General features: G+C 40.4%; 1 protein-coding gene across 1 annotated transcript in view; it reads right to left on the bottom strand.

Moving 5' to 3' along the window:
* LOC100359320 (uncharacterized) overlaps positions 1 to 22176 on the bottom strand; it is a 31765-nt gene extending 9589 nt beyond the window's left edge. Inside the window, 3 exon segments of the mRNA XM_070058145.2 lie at positions 15995 to 16050; positions 20001 to 20068; positions 22018 to 22176. Coding sequence (XP_069914246.2) covers positions 15995 to 16050; positions 20001 to 20068; positions 22018 to 22040 — 147 coding nt within the window. The 5' untranslated portion in view covers positions 22041 to 22176.
* Positions 22177 to 23434: the final 1258 nt, after the last annotated feature.

The raw sequence follows: 23434 nt of genomic DNA, 5'->3' as shown, positions 1-23434 counted from the left end.
CTGTGCCCTGCGACTACCTGAGAGCAGGTGGGCACCATTTTGGACATACATTAACAGCTGCGCCAACTCATGTCCATGTGCCCAGCAAGAAGAGATGCCTGAGTCTGGCATGCAGGGACTGTGAAAACATTGTGGCTGCGTGGCTGGGTCTTTGGGTAGTGAATGGCTCCACAAGCTCAGGGCTCCCTGAATGCCTGGTGAGGGTCATTGCTGCAGGATCTATGTTCACATTAAGGACTGCATGCATCCCTTTTGTGGTTCTTGTGGCACATGGATGAACATTGTACCCACTGGGGCTAACGCCCAGGCATTGGTCTTCTTAGAGAGGAGGAGAGCATGAAACTATGCTAATGGAGCTAAACAAACCTACCAGCTGATAAAAAAGAGATTTATCACACCCAATATAGGAGTCACCTTGGATTTGGAGCACTAAACAGAACTCCCTGGCCACAACTACCACATGCCTCAAGGTATTCACTGAAAAGAGTAAACACTCCACTAATCCTTAGAGGCATAGTCTAAACATAAAAGCTGGGCCAGCACTGTGGTGTAGCACGTAAAGCTGCCACCTACAGTGCCGGCATCCCATATAGGCACCATTTTGAGTCCTGGCTGCTCTACTTCCAATACAGCTCTCTGCTATGACCTGGGAAAGCAGTAGAAGATGGCCCAAGTCTTTGGACTCCTGCATCCATGTGGGGGACACTGAGGAGACTCTTGGCTCCTGGCTTCAAATCGGCACGGCTCTGGCCACTGCAGCCAGTTAGAGAGTGAACCAGCAGATGGAAGACTTCTCTCTCGCTGCCTCTCCTTCTCTCTCTCTCCCTCTCTGCCTCTCCTCTCTATATGTAACTCTGACTTTTAAATAAATAAATAAATTTAAAAAAATAAAGATAAAAGCCATCCCAGGGGGAAAAAATAAACCAACAAGTATCTCCACAAATGCCTAAAAATTAATGCATCAATTCAAGAAACAAGAATAAGACAGACAACATGATGCCCCCAAAGGAAAACAATAACACTTCAATACTAGAATATGAAAATGAAGAGAGTGAAGACATGCCAGAAATAGAATTCAAAAAAACTGATCATAGGATTACTAAGAAGTAATCAAGAAAATCCCTGAACTAAACAATTCCATGAAAGAAACTATTTCTCATGAAATTGAGATTTTAAGAGAAATTAAAATGAAATATTGGAAATGAAGAATTCAATAGAACAAATAAAAATGTGATAGAAAGCCTTAACAACAGAATCAGTGAGACAGAAGAAAGTATATTTGAGTTAGAAGACAAATCTCTGGAAATATTAGTCAGATAAAAAAAAAAGAATTTAGAAAACTGAAAAACATTGTTGGAGATATATGGGATACTATCAAATGACCCAACATACAGGTCTTAGGAGTTCCTGAAGCTACAGAGAGAATGGATTAGAAGGCCTTTTTAGTGAAACAATTATAAGCAAACTTCCCTAATTTGGAAAAAGAAAGGAATGCTCAAGTACAGGAAGCACACAGAACTCCTAATAGACATGACTAGAAAATATCTTCACCACAACACATTGCAGTAAAGTCTCCACAGTAAAACATAAAGAAAATATTCTAAAATGTGCATAAGAGAAAGGCCAGATTACTTTCAGAGGATCTCCAAATAGACTCACAGTGGACTTCTCATCAGAAACCCTAAAGGCTAGGAGAGATGGCAGGATATATTCCAAGTCTTAAGAGAAAAAAAACTGTCAACCCAGAATACTGTACCCTGCAAGCTCTCAATTATGAATGAAGATGAAATAAAGACCTTCCATAACAAACAGTAATTGAAAGAATTTGTTACCACCCATCCAGCCCTACAAAACATACTTAAGGATGTGCTAGACACAGAAACACAGAAACATGGTGGTCACCATGAAAGAAGGTAAATGCAGAAAATCTAGTAAAAGTATAAAGGAAATCTATGGTAAGCTTATTTTGTTATAAAATGTGTGAAATTTATGCATTTTTAATGTACATTTTTTCATGAAATTTTTTATGATATTTTGTATGTATTTCATGACAATCATTAAATATGTAATGTGAAGGTAAGCCAAATATTCTTTACTTCATGGGCATGAAGCTCTACAAATTGAAGCTAAAAAACAAAATAAGAGCAATGTATGGCAGTTACTTTCACTATACTTGGTAAGAACAGAAGAAAATGTTGAGCTCACGAAAAAAACACAACTCACATAAACAAGAGAGAAAGGGAAGAGGAAGAAACTAGAAATTTAAGGGCAAATAGGAATGAAAAATCCTCCAATTCTTCTCATTTTGGCATTATCATTTAAGGTGGAAAAGTTTGATGTCTGTGGTTCTTACCAAAAAAAAAAAAAATCATTAGAGAATTAAGAGAAATCATAATCAAGTCCATAGTAATAAAAAAAAAAGCTATGACAACGACAACTATTGTTGAAACCTGTAAGTAGATTGTTTGCTCCAAGTAATTGTCTACAACTGCTTAAAATTACCCAAACTTGAAGTATGAGGTACAGCTGATGTTTTAAGTAACAAACAACATAACTGGACAAAACATCACATCTCAAAAACCTGATACACGGCTGGATTTCTAACTATATTTGTGTAAGTTCACTTTTTAGCATTCGACTCTCAGAAACAGCCAAAATGTCCTAAAAAGTGCTGAAGATTCCAGCTGTAGAGTTCATCTTATTACAGGCAGGCAGCATGCCAACAGGGCATCCCGGCCCAAGGGGGATATGCACTGAAGACGTTTTTCCAAAGAGGGCAATGTGGATGACAAAAAGGGGGGAGAGAGAGAAAGAGAGAGAGTACTTTAAAAGGCAGACAGTGGCTCTGTGTAAAGAAACAGATTCAGGGGTTACCAGGACATAAAATCAAGGACTCAGCAAAGGGTATGTCACAACTAAATTGTAGTTGCCACTCCTAACATCTGTCTACAAGATGATCAGAATGCCTCATTCTCCCTTCTCCCTAATATTTTCAAAGAGGTATGATACAAAAAGGAATGCCTACTTTGAGTGTTTTGCTCTTGTTTGACCCATGCATGTGAGTAGCCACATCTGGACATAATACCTGTTGCTGGAATGATTCAAAGATTCTGCATTTAAGTACAAAGTCACAAATACAAGGGACTCTAAAGCTGAATATGGAAGAAGTTATTTTTTTTAACTTTTATTTAATGAATATAAATTTCCAAAGTACAGAATATGGATTACAATGGCTTCCTCCCCATAATGTCCCTCCAACCCGCAACCCTCCCCTTTCCTACTCCCTCTCCCCTTCCATTCACATCAAGATTCATTTTCGATTCTCTTTATATACAGAAGATCAGTTTAGCATACATTAAGTAAAGATTTCAACAGTTTGCTCCCACACAGAAACATAAAGTGAAAAATACTGTTTGAGTACTAGTTATAGCATTAAATCTCAATGTACAGCACACTAAGGACAAAGATCCTACATGAGGAGTAAGTGCACAGTGACTCCTGTTGTTGACTTTACAAATTGACACTCTTGTTTATGGCATCAGTAATCACCCTAGGCTCTTGTCATGAGCTGCCAAGGCTATGGAAGCCCCCTGAGTTCACTGACTCTGATCATATTTAGACAAGGCCATGGTCAAAGTGGAAATTCTCTCCTCCCTTCAGAGAAAGCTACCTCCTTCTTTGATGACCCGTTCTTTCCACTGGGATCTCACTCGCAGAGATCTTTCATTTAGGTTTTTTTTCCCCAGAGTGTCTTGGCTTTCCATGCCTGAAATAGTCTCATGGGCATTTCAGCTGGATCCGCATGCCTTAAGGGCTGATTATGAGGCCAGAGTGCTGTTTAGGACATCTGCCCTTCTATGGGTCTGCTGTGTATCTCACTTCCCATGTTGGATCATTCTCTCCCTTTTTTATTCTATCAGCTAGTATTTGCAGCCACTATGCTTGTTTATGTGATCCCTTTGGTTCTTAGTCCTATCATTACGATCAATTGTGAACAGAAATTGATCACTGGGACTAGTGAGATGGCACTGGTACATGCCACCTTGATGGGATTGAATTCGAATCCCCTGGTATGTTTCTAACTCTACCGTTTGAGGTAAGTCAGCTTGAGCATGTCCCGAATTGCACATCTCTTCCCTCTCTTATTCCCACTCTTATATTTAACAGTGATCACTTTTCAGTTAAGTTTCAGCACTTAAGAAGAATTGTGTATTGATTACAGTATTCAACCAAAAGTATTAAGTAGAACAAACAAAAAAGATACTAAGAGGGATAACATATTAAGCTGCTCATCAACAGTCAGGGTGAGGGCTGATCAAGTCACCATTTCTCATAGTGTTCATTTCACTTTAACAGGTTTCCTTTTTGGTGCTCAGTTAGTTGTCTAAGTTATAATATGATGGAGGAAGATGAATTCTAGTTTATGAAGGCCACTGCCTACTCATCTTCTGTATTGTTTCTTGTGGGAGGATCACATACCACCTCACGATCTGAAAAAACTCAGACAAGGACAAAGAATTCTGGCCCCCTCCCCCAAAAAACGTCAGTAAAAATTAATTGTGGTGCTTCTGAGAAGACCTCTACTTGTCTCAGTGCTGTATTTTTTCCACCAGCCACAAAGTCTGGCAATGTTCCTTTAAGTGTCATTCTACCAGGCAGAAAAGTAGGAGATGTGATACACATCTTAAATGTGGACGCATTGCAAAAGCTGCACTCACTGGTTGTCTATCTATAATCTAGCAACCTAGCTCACTGCCCCTATATCCTGAGATATCAATAAAAAGCACCACTTAGGGGCTGGCATGGTGGTGAAGCAGGTAAAGCCAATAGTGTGATCACAATGGTGTGATGCCAGTATCCCATATGGGCACAGGTTTCTGTACTGGCTGCTCCACTTTTTTTTTTTTTCTTACAGAGTTAGTGAGACAGTGAGAGAAAGAGAGAGACAGAGAGAAAGGTCTTCCTTTTTCCATTGGTTCACCCCCCAAGTGGCCGGGCACGCTGCACTGATCCAAAGCCAGGAGCCAGGTGCTTTCTCCTGGTCTCCCATGCAGGTGCAGGGCCAAGGACCTGGGCCATCCTACACTGCACTCCTGGGCCACAGCAGAGAGCTGGACTGGAAGAGGAGCAACCGGGACAGAATCTTGCACCCCAACCGGGACTAGAACCTGGGGTGCTGGCACCACAGGCGGCTGCTCCACTTTCAACCACATTCCCTACCAATGGCCTGGGAAAAGCATCACAAGATGCCTCAAGTGTTTGGGGCCCTGATACCCATGTGGGAGACCTGGATGAAGCTCCTCACTTCTGGCTTTGATCTGGTCCAGAACTGGTCATTGCAGCCAGTTGGGGAGCCAACCATTGCATGAATCCTCTCTATCTGCTTCTGTCTCTCCCTCTCTCTGTTAACTCTTTCAAAATAAATAAATGAATCTTTTCATAAAGAAAGCACCAGTTACAGCAGAACATCCTAATAGGTAGATATCACCACAAGTCTGTAGCGGTAGCTCTTTGGATTATTCAATAAACAAAATATCTTACACAGAACAAAGCTAAAAAGTGAATCCATACTTCACACCAAGAGCACAGCAAATTCAGAATTACATATAGTGCTCAATTTATAATCTTGCTTAGGAAAGTCCATTCCCAGGGTCAGCACTGCTGTGGCACAGTGAGTAAAGCCACTGCATGTTGTGCTGGCATCCCATGTGGGCAGTGGTTCAAGTCCTGGCTGCTCCACTTCTGATCCAACCCTCTGCTAATGTGCCTGGGAAAGCAGCAGAAAATGGCCCAAGTCCTTGGGCCCCTGCACACATGTGAGAGACCTGGAAGAAACTCCAGGCTCCTGACAATGGATTGGCCCAGCTCCAGCCATTGCAGCCATTTGGGGAGTGAACCAGCAGATGTAAAATATCGCTCTCTCTCTCTCTCTTTCACTCTCTCTGCCTCTCTACCCCCCCCAGTATCTGCCTCTCTGTAACTCTTCCTTCCCCCCCATAAGTTCTTTTTTTATTTATTTAATAAATGTGAATTTACAAAGTGCAACTTTTGTATTGTTGTGGCTCCCCCCCCACCTCCCTCCCTCCCACGGCCCTCCCCTCTCCCATGTAACTCTCCCTTACAAATACATTAATCAAAAAAAAAAAAAAGGCCAGCGCCGCAGCTCACTAGGCTAATCCTCCGCCTTGCGGCACCGGCACACCAGGTTCTAGTCCCGGTCGGGGCACCAGATACTGTCCCGGTTGCCCCTGTTCCAGGCCAGCTCTCTGCTGTGGCCAGGTGTGGCCAGGGAGTGCAGTGGAGGATGGCCCAAGTGCTTGGGCCCTGCACCCCATGGGAGACCAGGAGAAGTACCTGGCTCCTGCCATCGGATCAGCGCAGTACGCCGGCCGTGGCGGCCATTGGAGGGTGAACTAACAGCAAAGGAAGCCCTTTCTCTGTCTCTCTCTCTCACTGTCCACTCTGCCTTTCCAAAAAAAAAAAAAAAAAAACCAAACCAGAAAAAAGCAAACTCCATTCCCACCACTAAATAAAGAAATTCAACAAGTAGTTAAGCTCATTATTATAAAGAAAATTGAAAGTATGTCATTGTAAAAATTAAAAAAAAACAACAACAGGAGGGAGTGAGTGATGGAGGGAGGGTAGGGTGTTAAGTATTATACACTTAAAACTGTATATAGGGCCGGCGCCGCGGCTCACTAGGCTAATCCTCCGCCTAGCGGCGCTGGCACACCGGGTTCTAGTCCCGGTCGGGGCGCCGGATTCTGTCCCGGTTGCCCCTCTTCCAGGCCAGCCCTCTGCTGTGGCCAGGGAGTGCAGTGGAGGATGGCCCAAGTGCTTGGGCCCTGCACCCCATGGGAGACCAGGATAAGTACCTGGCTCCTGGCTCCTGCCATCGGATCAGCGCGGTGCGCCGGCCGCAGCGCGCCGGTCGCGGCGGCCATTGGAGGGTGAACCAACGGCAAAAGGAAGACCTTTCTCTCTGTCTCTCTCTCTCACTGTCCACTCTGCCTGTCAAAAAAAAAAAAAAAAAAAAACTGTATATATGAAGTACATGAAATTTGTTCTCTTTCTATAAATAAAAATGCAAAAAGTTCATTGTCACTGGAACTCAATATCTATGCAAGCTCAAGCTTATATATATTTGAATATATAAATACCAAAACTTATGGCAAAAATTAAAGAAACAAAAATTTAAAAATTAAAAGTCATGCAAAACAAAACTCATCTTCCTAATAAGAAAAACTACCAGACATAGATATAAAAAATAAGAAAAGAACTGGTATCAAAATGGAAAATTGGGCAAAGGATTATAGTTTTGGTCTGCTCTCAAAATAATCAGTTTTTAAAGATATGAAAAACAGGTAAATTGTAACAAAAATGTGAAATACAAGTTACAATTATATGGTAATACATTGTTTCACCTAACTGAAAAAAACTCAAAACTTTTTTTTTTTTTAAGATTTATTTATTATTAGAAGGAGTTAGGAAGAGATGCGTAGAGAGAGAGATCATCCATCTGCTGGCTCACTCTCCAAATGGCCACAATGGTTGGGGCTGGGGAGAAACTCACCTATTATGCACATTTCACCAGAGGACACTGCTGTTTACACACAGATCAGGGAAATAAAAGCTTCATTGTTAATGAAGAAGGAAGTTATAGTGGCAAATTCAGGGCTGATAAAACAAGCAAAGCCAGTAAAAGGGGTTCAGGGAAGCTGCTATCTGATAATGCGCACTTTATCAGAAGTGGGGTATTAACTTTGGGGAGTGTTTGTTATTGGATGTTTTTGGAACCATCAAGTGTCTGTGTTTTTATATCCTACAGCTTGCTCAGCACATTGTGTATTTTTCTTTGTGGTGAAGGGATGGGAGTGTGAAACTTTCTGCAGCTGTGGGTGTTTTCTTGCCCCTCTTTAGATAAAGATACGCTGTTTGAATTTTTGCTGAACGTTTCATCTTTCAGAGCTTTGGTTTGCTCCTGTGTAAATCAAAGAGTAGAGCTGCAAGGATTAAGTTCTTGCCATTGTACACACTGGCATGAAATAAACAGTCTATGGGGAAAACTGTGCTTCATCAAATTGTTTACATAACCACCTCCCTGGTTACTTGATTATACTTTCATCATTTTAGAGCTGTTTTCTATATCAAAGTTGTGGATAACTGGTAATTATACAAATTACTTCTTGTCTAGACACAGCAGATTATGTCTATAGCAGGCTCAACCGAATTTTTTCCTGTATTTTCCTTCTATTTGGACATTATCTCAATAACCTTGATCTATATGTGAATTTTTGGAAGGTTCTCCCATGAACTGTTTGTGACAATTGAGCAATTTCTTCATCAATGAGTCAAGTAAAATCTTCGAACCTGTGTGTTGGGGAGAGGGTGATTATTATCATGTAATTTTTCTAGGTAGCTGGATTTGAAGTACTTGGTAATAAACCTGCAGTGATACAGTTTCAAGTGGTGGTAAGCAGTGGGGGAAGGAATGTGTCTTGTAGTCTGTAAAACTTAAACTAAGGTACTTATTGGAGTAGACAGCAATATGTGAATCAGGTGGCAATGGACTGCATGCAGTTAGGGCTCCTCTGAGGAGGCATGAGGGGAATTCCATTAATAAGGTGAATTGGGTGGGACACAAGGCAAAGAAAATATTGAATTGATTAAAGTAACACAATGGTTTTATTTAGCTTCTTCCAATGAACATCTGACATTACAGGTTGGTGGTTTGATTGGATGAAACAGGGTAAATTGAGCTGGGTTTTGGTTTGCTTACACATAAATGCAGGGTAAAACTCTTTGAGATAAAAATGCAAGAGGGTAGAAGATAAATAGTTTAATCAAACAACCATTAAACTAAAGCATGATATGTATCATGAGCAATATATTAAAAGCTCATAAAAGCAGAAGGAGCTCTTATGTTTTTCTGTGGCAAAGTAGCTAGCGCCTACGACACATATATCAGTAAGATAAACCATAGCTAGTTAGATGGTTGTAGGATTTGGCACAGTTTTTATCTTTTCACAGAGAATAATTAATTTATGTGAACTCAAACTGCCTCAACCTCTTTTTTTTTTAAATGGGACTAACAAGGGCCGGTGCTATGGTGTAATATGGATGCCAATTTGAGTTCTGGCTGCTCCACTTCTGTTCCAGCTCCCTGCTAATGGTCTGGGAATGCAGTGGAAGATAGCCCAAGTCCTAGGGTCCCTGCACTATGTAGGAGACCTAGAAAAAGATCCTGGCTTTGGATTGGCCAAGCTATAGCTGTTGTGGCCATCTGGGGAATGAACCAGTGGATGTAAGACCTTTCTCTCTGTAACTCTGCCTTTTAAATAAATAAAGCTTTAAAAAAATAAATGGGATAAATACAAAGATAATAAAATAAATGGAACTAACACACAGCTGCATACCCTGGAAGACAAAAAATTAGCCTCAACATATTGGGAATTTAAAAATAGTGAAATCATTTAATAAAATTAAGATCCTCATGAATGCTTCAAATTTACACATATGCCCAAAGAAATTTTATGTATTATTTATTCATTTACTTGTGTATTTATTTGAGAGGTAGAGATACAGACATTTCCCATATCCTGGTTCACCCTTCAAATGCCTTAAACAACCAGGAGATGATGTCAGCTCATTTGGATCTCCCATGTAGGTGACAGGGACTCAAGCAGAGCCGCCTCCTGCTGCCTCCTAGAATGTGCACTAACAGGAAGCTGAAATTAGAGCAGATCTAGGACTCAAAATCTGGCATTGTGGAATGGGATATTGGCATCTAGACTGGCATCTGAACAGCTAAACTCTATAACCATCCTTTTTCCTCAAAGACAGATTTTAACAGAAACAAATTTTTGTTTTCTTGCTAGAGGAACAGCTTACATTTCACACACATGAAAAAGTTAAACATATTTTCAAGCATTCTGGAAAGTTATTAAATACACTCATAAAAAGAAGTTTATAATATAGCCCATTGTAACATTTTGATGGATAAGTTATCATATTTCTTCCTATGCAAAGAGCTTATCCTTATTTTTATATCTGCACACACAGGAAAGTACTTCAGAAGTTTTGTGGAAATGCATATTATGAAAAAAAAATTTTTACATGGATTTTTGAATTTATTCTATCAAAGTAAATTTATCCTTTAATTCCATTATCCGCAAACTTATAGAAATATCTTTTCATATATAAAAGGCCATTTGCTCTCTGAGGTTTCAGAAGCTTTGATGTTTTAGGATATCTGCCTCCTGGGGCCTCAGAAAATTCTCTGGAAACCTTAAGAGGCATTTACCTGGGGGCTGGTGCTGTGGCACAGCAGGTTAAAGCCCTGGCCTGAAGCACCAGCATCCCACATGGGTGCCAGTTCTGGTCCCTGCTACTCCTCTTCCAATTCAGCTCTCTGTTATGGCCTGGGAAAGCAATAGAAGATGGCCCAAATCCTTGGGCCTCTGAACCCACATGGGAGACCCGAAAGAAGTTCCTGGCTCTTGGCTTTGGATCAGCTCAGCTCCAGCCGTTGCGACCATCTGGGGAGTGAACCAGCAGATGGAAGATCTCTCTCTCTCTGTCTCTACCTCTCTCTGTAACTCTGTCTCTCAAATAAATTAAAAAAAAAAAAAAGAGGCATTTACCTAGAGCTCCCTAGTGGATACAATTATTGTCCATGTTGCCTACTCAATATTATCTTTAATAAGCACCTTAGGTTTTACTTAAAAAAAAAAATGAAAAGGGGCCAGCATTTTGGCATAGCAGGTAAAGCTGCCATTTGCAATGCCAGCATTGTATATTAGTGCTGGTTTGAGTCTCTGCTACTCCACATCAGATCCACCTCCCTGCTAATGTGCCTGGTAATCAGCAGAAGGTGGTCCAAGTGGTTTGGCCCCTGCCAACCATGTGGGAGGCCAAGAAGAAGCTCCTTGCCTCAAACTTCAGATCAGCCCAGTTCCAGCCATTGAGGGCAACTGGGGAGTGACCCAGTGGATGGAAGACACCTCTCTCTCTCTCTCTCCTTCTCTCTCTCTCTCTCCCCCTCATACTGCTTTTCAAAATAAATTAAAAAAATTTTTTAAATGAATAAAACCCCAAAACACCAAAAATGGAGGAAGATAAATAGTTCTGGAAGGGAAAAGTCAAAGAACTTAAACCCTTAAATTTTACAAAAAGCTCACCAAGTAAATCATGCTTCTGAGGAATACAAAAGCATCCACAATTTTTGCAACACATGATTTAGTAATTCAGTACTACTAATACTCAGCATAAAATCACCACATATATACAAAAGGGAAAATCTGGCTCACATTCAAGGGGAAAAAAATCACTAGAAAAAACTCAGGCTAAGTCAGATGTTGCAAGTAGCAGAAAAGAAGATGGCTTAATCATCTCCAAAATATCTTTCATTACTTAAAAGATGATATAAAATAGATTTATTTTCATTTTAAGGGGCTTGGGACTATGATTTCTCACTGAGGGATGTCGTCTGCCATGTTGTGATGCAGGGAAATGGCCCTTTCCAGATGGGGACCTTGACTTTAGACTAGTTAGCCTCCAGATTTTAAGAAATGAATTTAGGTGCTGACACTGTGGTGTAGTAGGTTAAGCCTCTGCTTGTGGCGCCAGCATCCCATATGGGTGCCGGTTGGTGTCCTGGCTGCTCTATTTCTCATCCTGCTCCCTGCTAATGGCTTGGGAAAGCACTGGAAGATGACCCAAGTGCTTGGGCCCCTGCACCCACATGGGAGACCCAGAAGAAGCTCCTGGCTCCTGGCTTCGGATTGGCCCCATTCCAGCTGTTGCGGACAGGTAGAGAGTAAACCAGCAGATGGAAGATCACTCTGTCTGTAACTTTGCCTCTCAAAGAAATAAACTTAAAAAAGAAAGAAAGAAAGAAAGAAAGAAAGAAAGAAAGAAAGAAAGAAAGAAAGAAAGGAAGGAAGGAAGGAAGGAAGGAAGGAAGGAAGGAAGGAAGGAAGGAAGGAAGGAGGAAGGAAGGAAGGAAGGAAGGAAGGAAGGAAGGAAGGAAGGAAGGAAGGAAGGAAGGAAATGTTTTCTTAGGGCTGGTGTTTTGACACAGCAGGTTTTACCACTGTTTCTGAAGCCCACGTCTCATTTCATAGAGCTGTTGTGAGCCCTTATTAGTGTACCTTGGAAGGCAATGTTTGATGACCCAAGTACTTGAGTTCTTGCCACCAATGTGGGAGACCCAAATAATTCCTGACTCCAGCCTTCAGCGTGGCCTAACCCTGGCCATAGTGACTACTAGGGGGAGTGAACCAGTCGATGGAAGATCTCTGTCTTTCCCTCTGTCTCTTTCACTCTGCCTTTCAAATAAATAAAATACATCTTTTTTAAAATGGTTATATTTCTTATCCACCAATTGTCTGACATTTTAATAGTAAAATGAAAACAAACTAAAATAGAAAACTGATATTTTTTAAATTCAAAAAAGGAAGAAAACAAATGTGCATACCTTCAGAAACCCATGGAACAACTTAGAAAGCAATCTAACATACATGAATATTTCAAAATTATTGTAGAAATTAAAAAGACAAGTTCACTTTGGTAAAAAAAAATTTTAAATCCATGAGTAGTCTTTTCACACTTTCCTTAACTTTATACATAGTGTCTTTACAGTAAGAATTTTAAAGGGATTTCTTCTAAAGTACTATTTAAACTTTTAGCAATCTTTTTCAAGTAGCCTCAAATATGCAACTGGAGCTTCAGAAAGAAAACATACTAAATAAAACACAAAATGTATGTTTAGGAGTGACTAAATGGCTTCTAAATTTTGTGAAAGACAACAGATTGGAAAAGCTCAATGACTCCCTAAGCATTAGATAGAAAACTACTTTAGGCAAATCACAAACAGAAGAAATCCAAATATAAAGAAAAGACCTTAAATCTCTTGCTCAAAGGCAGATGGAAGGCTGCTAAGTCTGTCATGATCAAGAAAAATAAGGACAATGTGAAGTTTAAAGTTCACCACAGCAGATGCATTGATACCTTGGTCATCAAGGACAAGGAGAAGGCAGAGAAACTGAAGCAGTCTCTGTCTGTAGGCATGGAAAAGAAGCTGAATTGAACCAGAGAAGCCAGTTTGAATTGCCTCAAAATATATTAATTCAAAAAAGAAAAGACCTTAAAGTAACAAAAAAAAAGCCTATGTCATAACAAGTTACAACCACACATGAATGACAGCTGACATCTCAGAAACAAGAGAAAAACATCTTTAATAGACTGATAGAACATATCCTTTTATCCCTGACTCTCTATCAAGTGGCACTTTTTAAATATATGCGGTGAACAAAGCAGTGGGCTAAGCTGCTAATTGGAATGTTCACATGAGAGCCTGCCTCTGCTTTTGATTTAGTTTCATGATAATTGACACCCTGGAAGACAGGCGATGATGGCTAAAGTACTCAGGTGCCTGCCACCCAAATGGAAAACCAGTATTGAGTTCTGGACTTCTGATTTTGACCTGGCCCTGCTGCAGTTGTTATGGGCATTTAGAGAATGAACCAGTGGGAGTCAGTGCTGTGGTGCAAAGGGTTAAAGCCATGGCCTGCAGCCCCAGCAACCCATGTGGGCATCAATTCAAGTCCTAGCTGTACCACTTTCAACTCAGCTCCTTGCTAATGAGCCTGGAAAGCAGCAAAGGACAGCTCAAGCCCTTGGGTTCCTGTACTCATCAGCTCAGCTCCGGCCGTTGCAGCCGTTTGGGGAGTAAACAAGTAGACAGAAAACCTGTCTCTCTTTGTCTCTTACCTCTCTCTGTAATTTTGTCTTTCAAATAAATAAAATAAATCTTCAAAATAAAAAAGAGTGGACCAATGGATAGATCTTTCTGTCCTTTGCCTTTCAAATAAATAAAAATAAATAAGCATTAAAATATAAAGTGAAAAAAAAGGTTTCTTTAAAATAAATAAAAATTAATCACCAGCACACTTACATTATAGAATGCTAAAGGAAATTCTCAAGCTGGAAGAAAATGATGCAAGATTATTACTTGCATGTAGAGGCAAGAATCAGGATCACTGAAAATAACAATCATGTCTGTAGATAAAAATAAAGGCTTTTGGAGCTTTTTATTCTTTTAAATTCTCAAAGGAGACAAGATTATTAGAAGCAAAACACCACACTGTATAGGAATAAAAACAGTACAAGGTGTAAGGTCCACAGATTCTGGGAAGCAGCAGTGATGCTCAAGTCACTGGAATTGTGTCACCCATGTGTGAGGCCAGGACTACATTCTTGACTCTTGGCTTTGACTGTGGCTGCTGTAGGTACTTACACAGCTGTGGATAACAGCTGTGTACCCTTTATGATTTAGTCTACCTCTCTTCTTTTTGTCTCTCTGTGTTTAAATTATAAATGGCAAAAGACTCAAGTAAGGCAAAGAAAGAGAATAGTGTATGGTTTGTTTTTTTTTTTTTTTAAAGATTTATTTACTTATTTGAAAGGCAGCGTTATACAGACAGAAGAGAGGCAGACAGAGAGGTCTTCCATTTGCTAGTTTACGCCCCAGCTGGCCACAACGGTCAGAGCTGCGCTGATCCAAAACCAGGAGCCAGGAGCTTCTTCCAGGTCTCCCACGTGGGTGCAGGGGCCAAAGGACTTCGGCCATCCTCCACTGCTTTCCCAGGCCATAGCACAGAGCTGGATTGGAAGTGGAGTAGCTGGGTCTCGAACCGACGCCCATATGGGATGCTGGCACTTCAGGCCAGGGCATTAACCAGCTGCACCACAACACCGGCCCCGAGTCTATGGCTTTAACAGAAATTTATGTTCCTGGTAAATGAAGAATTGAATTAATATTACTTCGGGTAGCTGGAAGTCAAAGAATGGAGTTATCTGCCTAAGACACAATTTTGGAAAGTCTGTAGTACAATCCGCATCTACAGACTGGCTGAGAGAAATGTATGGAGAGTTGTTCAAGAAATTTTGGGGGCCACCATTGTAGCATGGTGCATTTTGCCACCATCTGAGATCGGGCATACCGCATGGGCACCAGCTTGAGTCCTAGATGCTCCACTTTTGATACAGCTCCCTGGTAACGCACCTGGGAAAGCAGCAGAAGATGGCCCAAGTATTTGCGCCCCTGTCATCCATGTTGGGAGACCCAGAATCTTGAACAGAAGGAAAACAGTGGATTCCATCCTTCATACACTCATGGTACAATCTATGAATCCAGTACTGCCTCCCTGAAGCTATTGAGGAGCACACTACTACAGCAATTCAAAAAAAAACTCTTTATTAATTGATTTGTGTTTTAATACTGGATAATTCTCACCACTGCAGAATGCTGAGTGTTTATTCCAGGTTCATTGTTAAATCATTGTTTGCTACATCATCTTTATGACCCATAAAACCTGTGTCAAATTTTATATCCTATAAGAATTTAGCATATTCTAGGTTTGAATTTGAATCAAATAACAAAATTATTTTTTAAAGATTCATTTATTTATTTGAAAGGCAGAGTTACAGAGAGGCAGGGGCAGAGACAGGGAGAAGTCTTCCATCTACTGGTTCACTACCCAAATGGCTGCAATGGCCAGAGCTGTGGCAACCCAAAGCCAGGAGCCAGGAGCTTCTTCCGGGTCTCCCATGTGGATGCAGGGGCCTGAGGACTTGAGCCATCTTCTACTGTTTCCCAAGCCCTTAGCAGAGAGCTGTATGGGAAGTGGAGCAGCCGGGTCTTGAACCGGTGCCCACATGGGATGCCGGCACTGCAGGTGGCAAGTTTTACCTGCTATGCCACAGTGCCAGGCCCATAAAATGTTTTTTTAGTTATGGCAGCAGAAAAATCAGAGACCAACTAGCAATCAGCTTAGAAGACTCTAATGTTTTATAACCATGAAAATTTTGTTAATAAGTATTTTGTAATGTTGAACTATAATTATTTTTACTCTTCCATTTTAATTAACAATATACACAAATCTTCTAAAATACATTGTAAAACAAGCTGAGGAATAAATAAATAACTTACTGCAGATGTATTCATTGTCTTTGTTCTTGGAAACAAGTAAAACTCTAAAATTATACCTGGAAGAGAAAGTAAAAGGAGGGATTTCTGAGACAACTATTGAGATTTGCTCCAAGATTCCACTGCTCTAAGCAATATCACAACAGAAATGAATAGAGAATAACAGGCATATTAACTAGAGAGACAAAAATAATCAGCATCCCTGTGCAGGACTAGAGCTTTACACATGCAAAGGTCTGGAAAGATCTTCCTGAGAAAGCACTCATAATTCTACTAATTGATAGAGATTAAACAATTTATCATTTGGTTAATTAAAACATTTACTATTGATTTTGTAAAACATTTATACTGCTATAAAGAAATGTTACCATTTTAAGGATTATTATACAAATAAAATTCAGAATAACAAAAGAAGAAACAGTATGGTGTAACTAAAATTTATACCACAGAAAATGCTGTGTGAATTATCTATTTCCTATTAATACAGATGTTCCATATAGGACTCCATCAGTGTTTCTACTAGAACCCCTCTAGCTTTTATATATCTAAAATCCCATAGAAAATATGACTCTTACAATCTAATTTTTTGCCACAATGTTACAGGAAAAGCAGACAAATATATTTATGTTAGTATGTTTTCCAGGTAATTGCTCTAAATAACCCAGCTACCTTTTATATATTTCTTCCCCACAATGACTGTTGACTTCGCCATTTCATTCATTTTAGCACATATATAGAACAACAGGAAATGTGACCCAAAATGCTAAAAAGTATTTGCCTACTGGTTCGGGCCTTATTGGACACAATTATTTTGTGAAGAAGTCTAGGACTTACCTGCAGGAGCACAGGGCCTAGCCAAAGACCAGGGCCAATCACCAGACACATGAAGGAAGCCACCCGCAAGGCACCAGTTTCAAGACGGTCTGAGATGAATACACCCAATTTGTGATCACAGGCAATATCTACATAGTACGTGCCTAGCTAAACCCATCTTAAAATGCTGAACCAGCATTATAAATAAAGTGGTAATCTTTTATCCCTGAAAGTTTTTTATTTTCTTGTTACACATAAAATGCTGATGTGCACTGCTTATTAAGGGAGAAAAAAACTGAATTGCATGCACAATACCATGACCAGATCTTCATAATCACACACAGCATTCACAAGCATGATATATGCCAACCAGATGAATGTCAACAGGGTCACTGTCACACAAAAATACTGTCTGGAAATAATAATATTATGTTTCAATTTTTGTACACCTATTTTGTCATTGTATGGTGTTTCATTGTACTTTTCGAAATCAATTTTTAAAAACTGTGATTGATTCTCATTTTAAATATGTGAAAAAAGGCTAATCCGAAATTTATGTAGCATTTATATTGATCATTAATTAAAAGCAGACATTGAGAAAATCTTGTTACAGACGTTTTGGGCTCACACAATTCATATCAGGGAAAAGAGGATAGCCATGGTCAAGTCAAAGTCTTCTTAAAATAATATTTGTTCTAAATTGACAGTTGTTTTAAAATAGATAAAAACTAAACATGAGTTTTCAACTAACTGGGAAAAATAGAGAATACTACTCAAAAACCCATTGTGTCTGACATGCACAAATCATGTAACACTGGTCAACTCACTTACCTCCTAAAATCTACCTTATTTCATCTTTTTTATCAGGCAGAAAGATCCTGGTAACTCTTCCTGTGCTGCCAGGAAGAACTCTCAGGGTAGGGGGAGCATCATCATATCTCTATATACCAACTGTGATGACAGACTAAGTTTCACAGAGCCCCAGTTTTGGAGATGATGGGGGCAGAATAAAGTAAGGGAAGCTGGTTAGGGAGCAATGTAGACAGACATTCAGATATGACAAGTTATACCTCCACTGTAGGCCACACCTTCAGACCCTTCCAATAAGCAATATTTCTTTTACTACTCTTCTCAATCCACTCAAACATTGCTTTCTTTTTTTTTTTTTTAAAGACTTTTCATTTATTGGAGAGGCAGTTACAGAGAAAGGGAGAGACAGAGGTCTTGCATCCACTGGTTCACTCCCCAAATGGCCACAATAGCTTGAGCTGGGTCAATCCAAACACAGGAGCCCAGGAGCTTCTTTCAGGTCACCCATGTGGGTGCAAGGGCTCAAGCACTTGGGCCATCCTCTGATGACTTCCTAGACCATTATCACAAAGCTGAATTGGAAATGGAGCACCAAGGACTTGAACTGGCACCACATGGGATGCTGGCATTACAGGCAGAGATTTAACCTCCTATACCAGAGCACCAGTGCTGGTTTTTCTTGGTTTGTAAAAACTTTCCAGTATCCGTATTTGGTAGGTTATAGAGAATATAGGATAGTATCCTCAAATCTTGGTCTCTCTGGGGAGTAGGATCAATAATTGCTACAGTAGGATCAATAATTGCTTCAGCCATGTAAAACTAGGATTTGGGACTGGTGTTGTGGCACAGTGGGTTAATCCATTGCCTATGATGCCAGCATCCCATATGAGCAATTGTCTGAGTCCCAGCTGCTCCACTATGAACTCAGCTCCTTGCTAATGCACCTGGAAAAGCAACAAAAGATGGCCAAAGTCATTGGGCCACTTCCACCAATTTAAGAGATCCAAATGGAGTTTCTGGCTCCCGGCTTCAGCCTGGCCCAGACAGAACTGCTGCATCCTTCTGGGGAATAAACTAGCAGAAGCAATCTCTTTTCTCTCCCTCTCTCTCTCCCTCTCTCTTTCTTTCCCTCTACCTGTAACTCTGCCTTTCCAATAAGTTTTGTTCTTTTTTTTTTTTTTTTTTTTTTTTTTAAAAAAAAGCTATGATCTTCACCTTCAAAAGGGACTCCTATGTTTCTGCTGTGAAACAATAGGGAGAGGGTTTGGGCTAGAGGGGTATTCTTTTACATGGATTTCTATTCTTAGAATCCACTCTTTCATACAGCAAACTACTTTGTTCCAAAGAAAATTAAGATTATAATCCAGAACCCTGATTCCCCTCATAGACCCATTATCTTAGAAAACTAGAATTTGTGTATTTGTAAACACAAACAAGAGTTCTGGGCAGGAGACACAGCGCAGGAGGGGACTGGAAACCCCTTGATGAGGAGACACAAGAAAACCCCACAAATACAACTACACCATTGGAAGAGAGCCGCCATACTTCACAGTGATTTCTCTGGGAAATCAAGGATATTTCAGTGGTATTGTGAATCCCTTCAGGTTACAAATGGATAAACCAATAATATTAGGTTAATAAAAAGGATCCTCCAGAGGCTGAGAAGGAATTGGAGTTACACTATGCACCTCCCTGCTCATACATTCTGAAGACACCCCTAGCCTTGTTGCTATTATAGACTGATTGCACCATTTATGGAGTAGAGTCAGCTCCTGCACATCTGAAAGAATACAGGGCCTTCTAGCAAAGCAACTACCTCTAACAAAATAATAATGGGAAATATATCCTAGGGTGGTCCTCCTTTACCCTCAGACCTTAGTTTCTAATGACAGTGTGCCCTTCCATACAGGCACAGCTCTGTAGCTAACAACTGCCTGTCAGGTGTCAACCACAAGAGAACCATAGTATTTCTGCTCCCAACACAAGAAATATTAATTTCCTGTGGCGAGCACTGTGGGGCAGTAGGTTAAACCACTGACTACAGTGCTAGCATCCCATAAAGGCACTGGCTCAAGTCCTGGCTGCTCCATTTCTAATCCAGCCCCTTCCTAATGTGCCTGGGAAAGCAGTAGACAATGGCCCAAGTGCTTGGGCTTGTGTACTCATGCGGGAGATCTAGACAAAGCTCCTGGTTCCTGGCTCATGACTTTGGTTTAGCATTGCTCCAGTTGTGACCATCTGGGGAGTGATCAGTGGATGGAAGATATCTCCCTGTCTCTGTACTCAGGCTTTTGGACAAAAAAATCTTTTTTTTTTTTTTAATCTATGTCCCACTGCCCCAAGCATCTTGTGATTTACAGGCCCCATTGTTCCCTCAGGCACCAACCTTCAGGAATGCAGAATCCATTCAGAGTCTGGGAATCAGAACCAGGAGAGTTGCAGGACCTGCAATTTCTGGGAAGTGGAGAATAGGAATGGGCAAAATAACTCATGCTGAAAAGGAACCTGAAAAAGCCCTTCCAATGGTTCTGAGCTGGTGATGTCATGGAAGGAAGAGACTACATTTCTCCTGTGTCTCTGTATCACTCCACTAATCAGCACTTCCTCCTGGGAACCAGATTCGATACTTCAGAATTGTACTCTAAATGACCACCACATGGAATTCTGATGACTAATCCCTGGCTTGACAAACAAACATTTAAAAGAATGTGTGGGGAATAGAGAAAATCCAATATTAGCAGAGTGTATGATAACTCATTATTTCATTTTCAGTTTTGATAATTCTATTGTATTTATTGAACAGACATCTATTTATGACTGATGCTTCTTTATAGCATGGAGAAAATTATAATAACTATTTTACTTAAAGATGTTTAAACAAGAAACTGATATTCCTATGGCAACTCATTTAATAAGATGCTTGCTTTCATATACTAAAACAACTTGTCATCCTTCCATGGATCATATTCCACAGTTGGGAAACTGTTCTACTGCATATATTAGAATAAAATAGTGGTCCTTTGCTGAATGAGTCACAAATTCACTGTACAAATACAACAGTTCCAATGTCTCGTAGCTACTTGCATAGGAACTCTTGAAATCCATGTGTTCATCTATGTAGCAAATCCCCCCTTATGGGTCTGAGAACTGGACTTCAACTTTTCCCCACACTAGCAGGTTGCTACCACCACTTAGGCAAGGAGGCAAACACAAGGATTTCATGGAGCTCCTACTATTGTTGTTGCTCCTCTCCAAAGGGCAATGGGCATGACTTGTGGACAAGATTGATATGAACTTGAATGGGAGTGTGATGTGTTAACTCTTGGCTAACAACCTATACCTGGTTTCCTCTATACCTCTATTTCAAATTCCTGTCTTCTCTGATCCTGCCAATTACCCTGCACTGACTTTATTTTGCAAATTAAAGAAATTTATTCTCAAACTTCTAAGCTTAAATACCACCATCTCAGCCCCAAAAAGCAACTGTACCCTGAATGTCACTTGCATTTTCATACTCCTTGAAATAAAAAATCATCTTGCAGGGATCCATAAGCTAGCATATACCATGGAATAGTTTGTCCTTATGTCTTTTCCCTGGAATGGTTTTTCCCATACTTGTGGTCAACACCTCTACCAGCAGAAGCCGCTCGTACTAAGATTGGAATTATGGATTCCATGGGGAGTCCTGAGAAGAGGAAAAGATGAAAGATCATACTCCTTGATATTCTTTATTCACTCCTTATTCACTCACTTTCTCTGTCTCAGCTATACCCTTCATGTGTTGATTGGACATCACAATTTGGAGCAGCTTCAGTCACAGGTGTTCAGATATTTACCTTTTACTGAATGCAAAAGAATGAATAGCTCCTGTTGTGAAACTAAAGGGAGTTGATAATCTGAAAGTGGGATTGACTAATTCAGAATCAGACAAAGATTAAGAAGTGAGGTCATAGGGCTAGCATTGTGATGAAGGCAGTTAAGCCACTGCCTGTGATACTGGTATCAATGTGGGTACCAGTTCATGTCCCAGCTACTCCTCTTTGGATCTGGCTCACTGCAGATGCACCTTAGAAAGCAGTGGAAGATGGCCCATATGTATGGGTCTGTGCCACTGAAGTGGGAGCTCTAGAAGCTCCTGGCTCCTGGCATAGGACTGTTCTAGGCCTAGCCATAGGACATATTTGGGGAGTGAACCAGTGGACAGAAAATCTGTATCTCCCTCTCTGTAACTCTACCTTTAAAGAAATAAATAAATCTTGACAAAAAGAGCTGAGGTCAATCATCATTCTAAAAATATTTATTATTAGTTACGTACCTATATGATGTCTGGGTATATCTGTCTTGGTATTATTTCCTAAACATATTGTTAAAAAGATATATAGATAAAATTAATATCACCTTACCTCAAAACCTTGTCCTGAATCATTCTGATGTATAATTTCTATGCTCCTATCACTTTCTCTATCACTTATATCTATATCTCTGTATAACTATGCAAGAGTCAACAGAAGAGAAGATCCATTTCATAAGCATTTATGAGTATGCAATATTACAATATAAAATATTACATAAGGGGCCGGTGCTGTGTCACAGCAGGTTAACACCCTGGCCTGCAGTGTTGGCATCCCATATGGGTGCTGGTTAGAGACCCGGCTGCTCCATTTCCGATCCAGCTCTCTGCTGTGGCCTGAGAAAGCAGTAGAAGATGGCCCAAGTCCTTGGGCCCCTGCACCTGCGTGGGAGACAAGGAAGAAGCTCCAGGCTCCTGGCTTCGGATCGATGCAGCTCCAGTCGTTGTGGCCAATTGGGGAGTGAACCATTGGATGGAAGACCTCTCTCTCTCTCTCTCTCTCTGCCTCTCCTCTCTGCAACCCTGATTTTTAAATAAATAAATAAATCTTTAAAAAAATTACATAAGAATCTGAAGTAATCTAATACATGCTTTAAAAATTTGTCAGAAATCATATAACATTCTTAAATAACGGAGTTACGAATATAACACCATGAGTGAGTTTTTAATTCACCACGCAATTCACTGTTTTTCAGTTAAGGGTAACTATCTCCACTGCCAATTTCTCACATTTTAGCTCTTCTAAAATAAAGCAGGTGGTGGGGCATTTGGCCTAGTGGTTAAGATGTTGCTTAGGACACTCATATCTCAGAGTGCGCAGGTTTGAGTGCCAGTTCTACTCCTGATTTATTTCTAGCTTCCTGCTGGTGCACACTCTGGGAACACACATGCAGGAGGGACCCTTGAGCCATTTGGAAATCTGGATTGAGTTTCCAGCTTTCAGTTTTTTAAAAAATTATCTTAAAATTAATTTATTTGAAAGAATCACACTGAGAGCATGAGAGAACTTCAAAGACCTTCCACCGTTCACTCCCCAAATTCTGCAACCCTCAGGGCTGGGCAAGGCTGAAGCCAGAAACTTGCAACTCATTCTGGCTTTCCATGAAGGTTGCAGGGACTGCCTCCAGGGTGTGTACTGGCAGGAAGCTGGAATGAGAAACAGAGCTGGGTTCAGACTCCGGTACTCTGTGATATGGGATATAAGCAGCTCAAACATTTCAACTGCTGCACCAAACAACCACCCCAGCATAAAAATTTTCATAGTGGAATGTCAGGTAGATATTCTCTGCTTTCCTCCCATGGAAAATATTTACAAAGATAAAACTAACATTAAAATTTTGATTATTCCATGGAAAATGACAATTAAAACACAGAAGCTAAATGAAATTTATCACTAGAGAAAATAGATGATGTTGTAAGCATTTGTTGTGGCATTTGATGATGTGGGGAGATCTCTGGACATTTACAGA

The sequence above is a fragment of the Oryctolagus cuniculus genome, chromosome 15 (genome assembly GCF_051225735.1).
Source record: "Oryctolagus cuniculus isolate XC-2025 breed Fujian yellow rabbit chromosome 15, ASM5122573v1, whole genome shotgun sequence".
NCBI lineage: Eukaryota > Metazoa > Chordata > Mammalia > Lagomorpha > Leporidae > Oryctolagus > Oryctolagus cuniculus.
The sequence above is the reverse complement of the archived record's forward strand: the minus strand, read 5'-3'. Positions and strand labels throughout refer to the sequence as shown.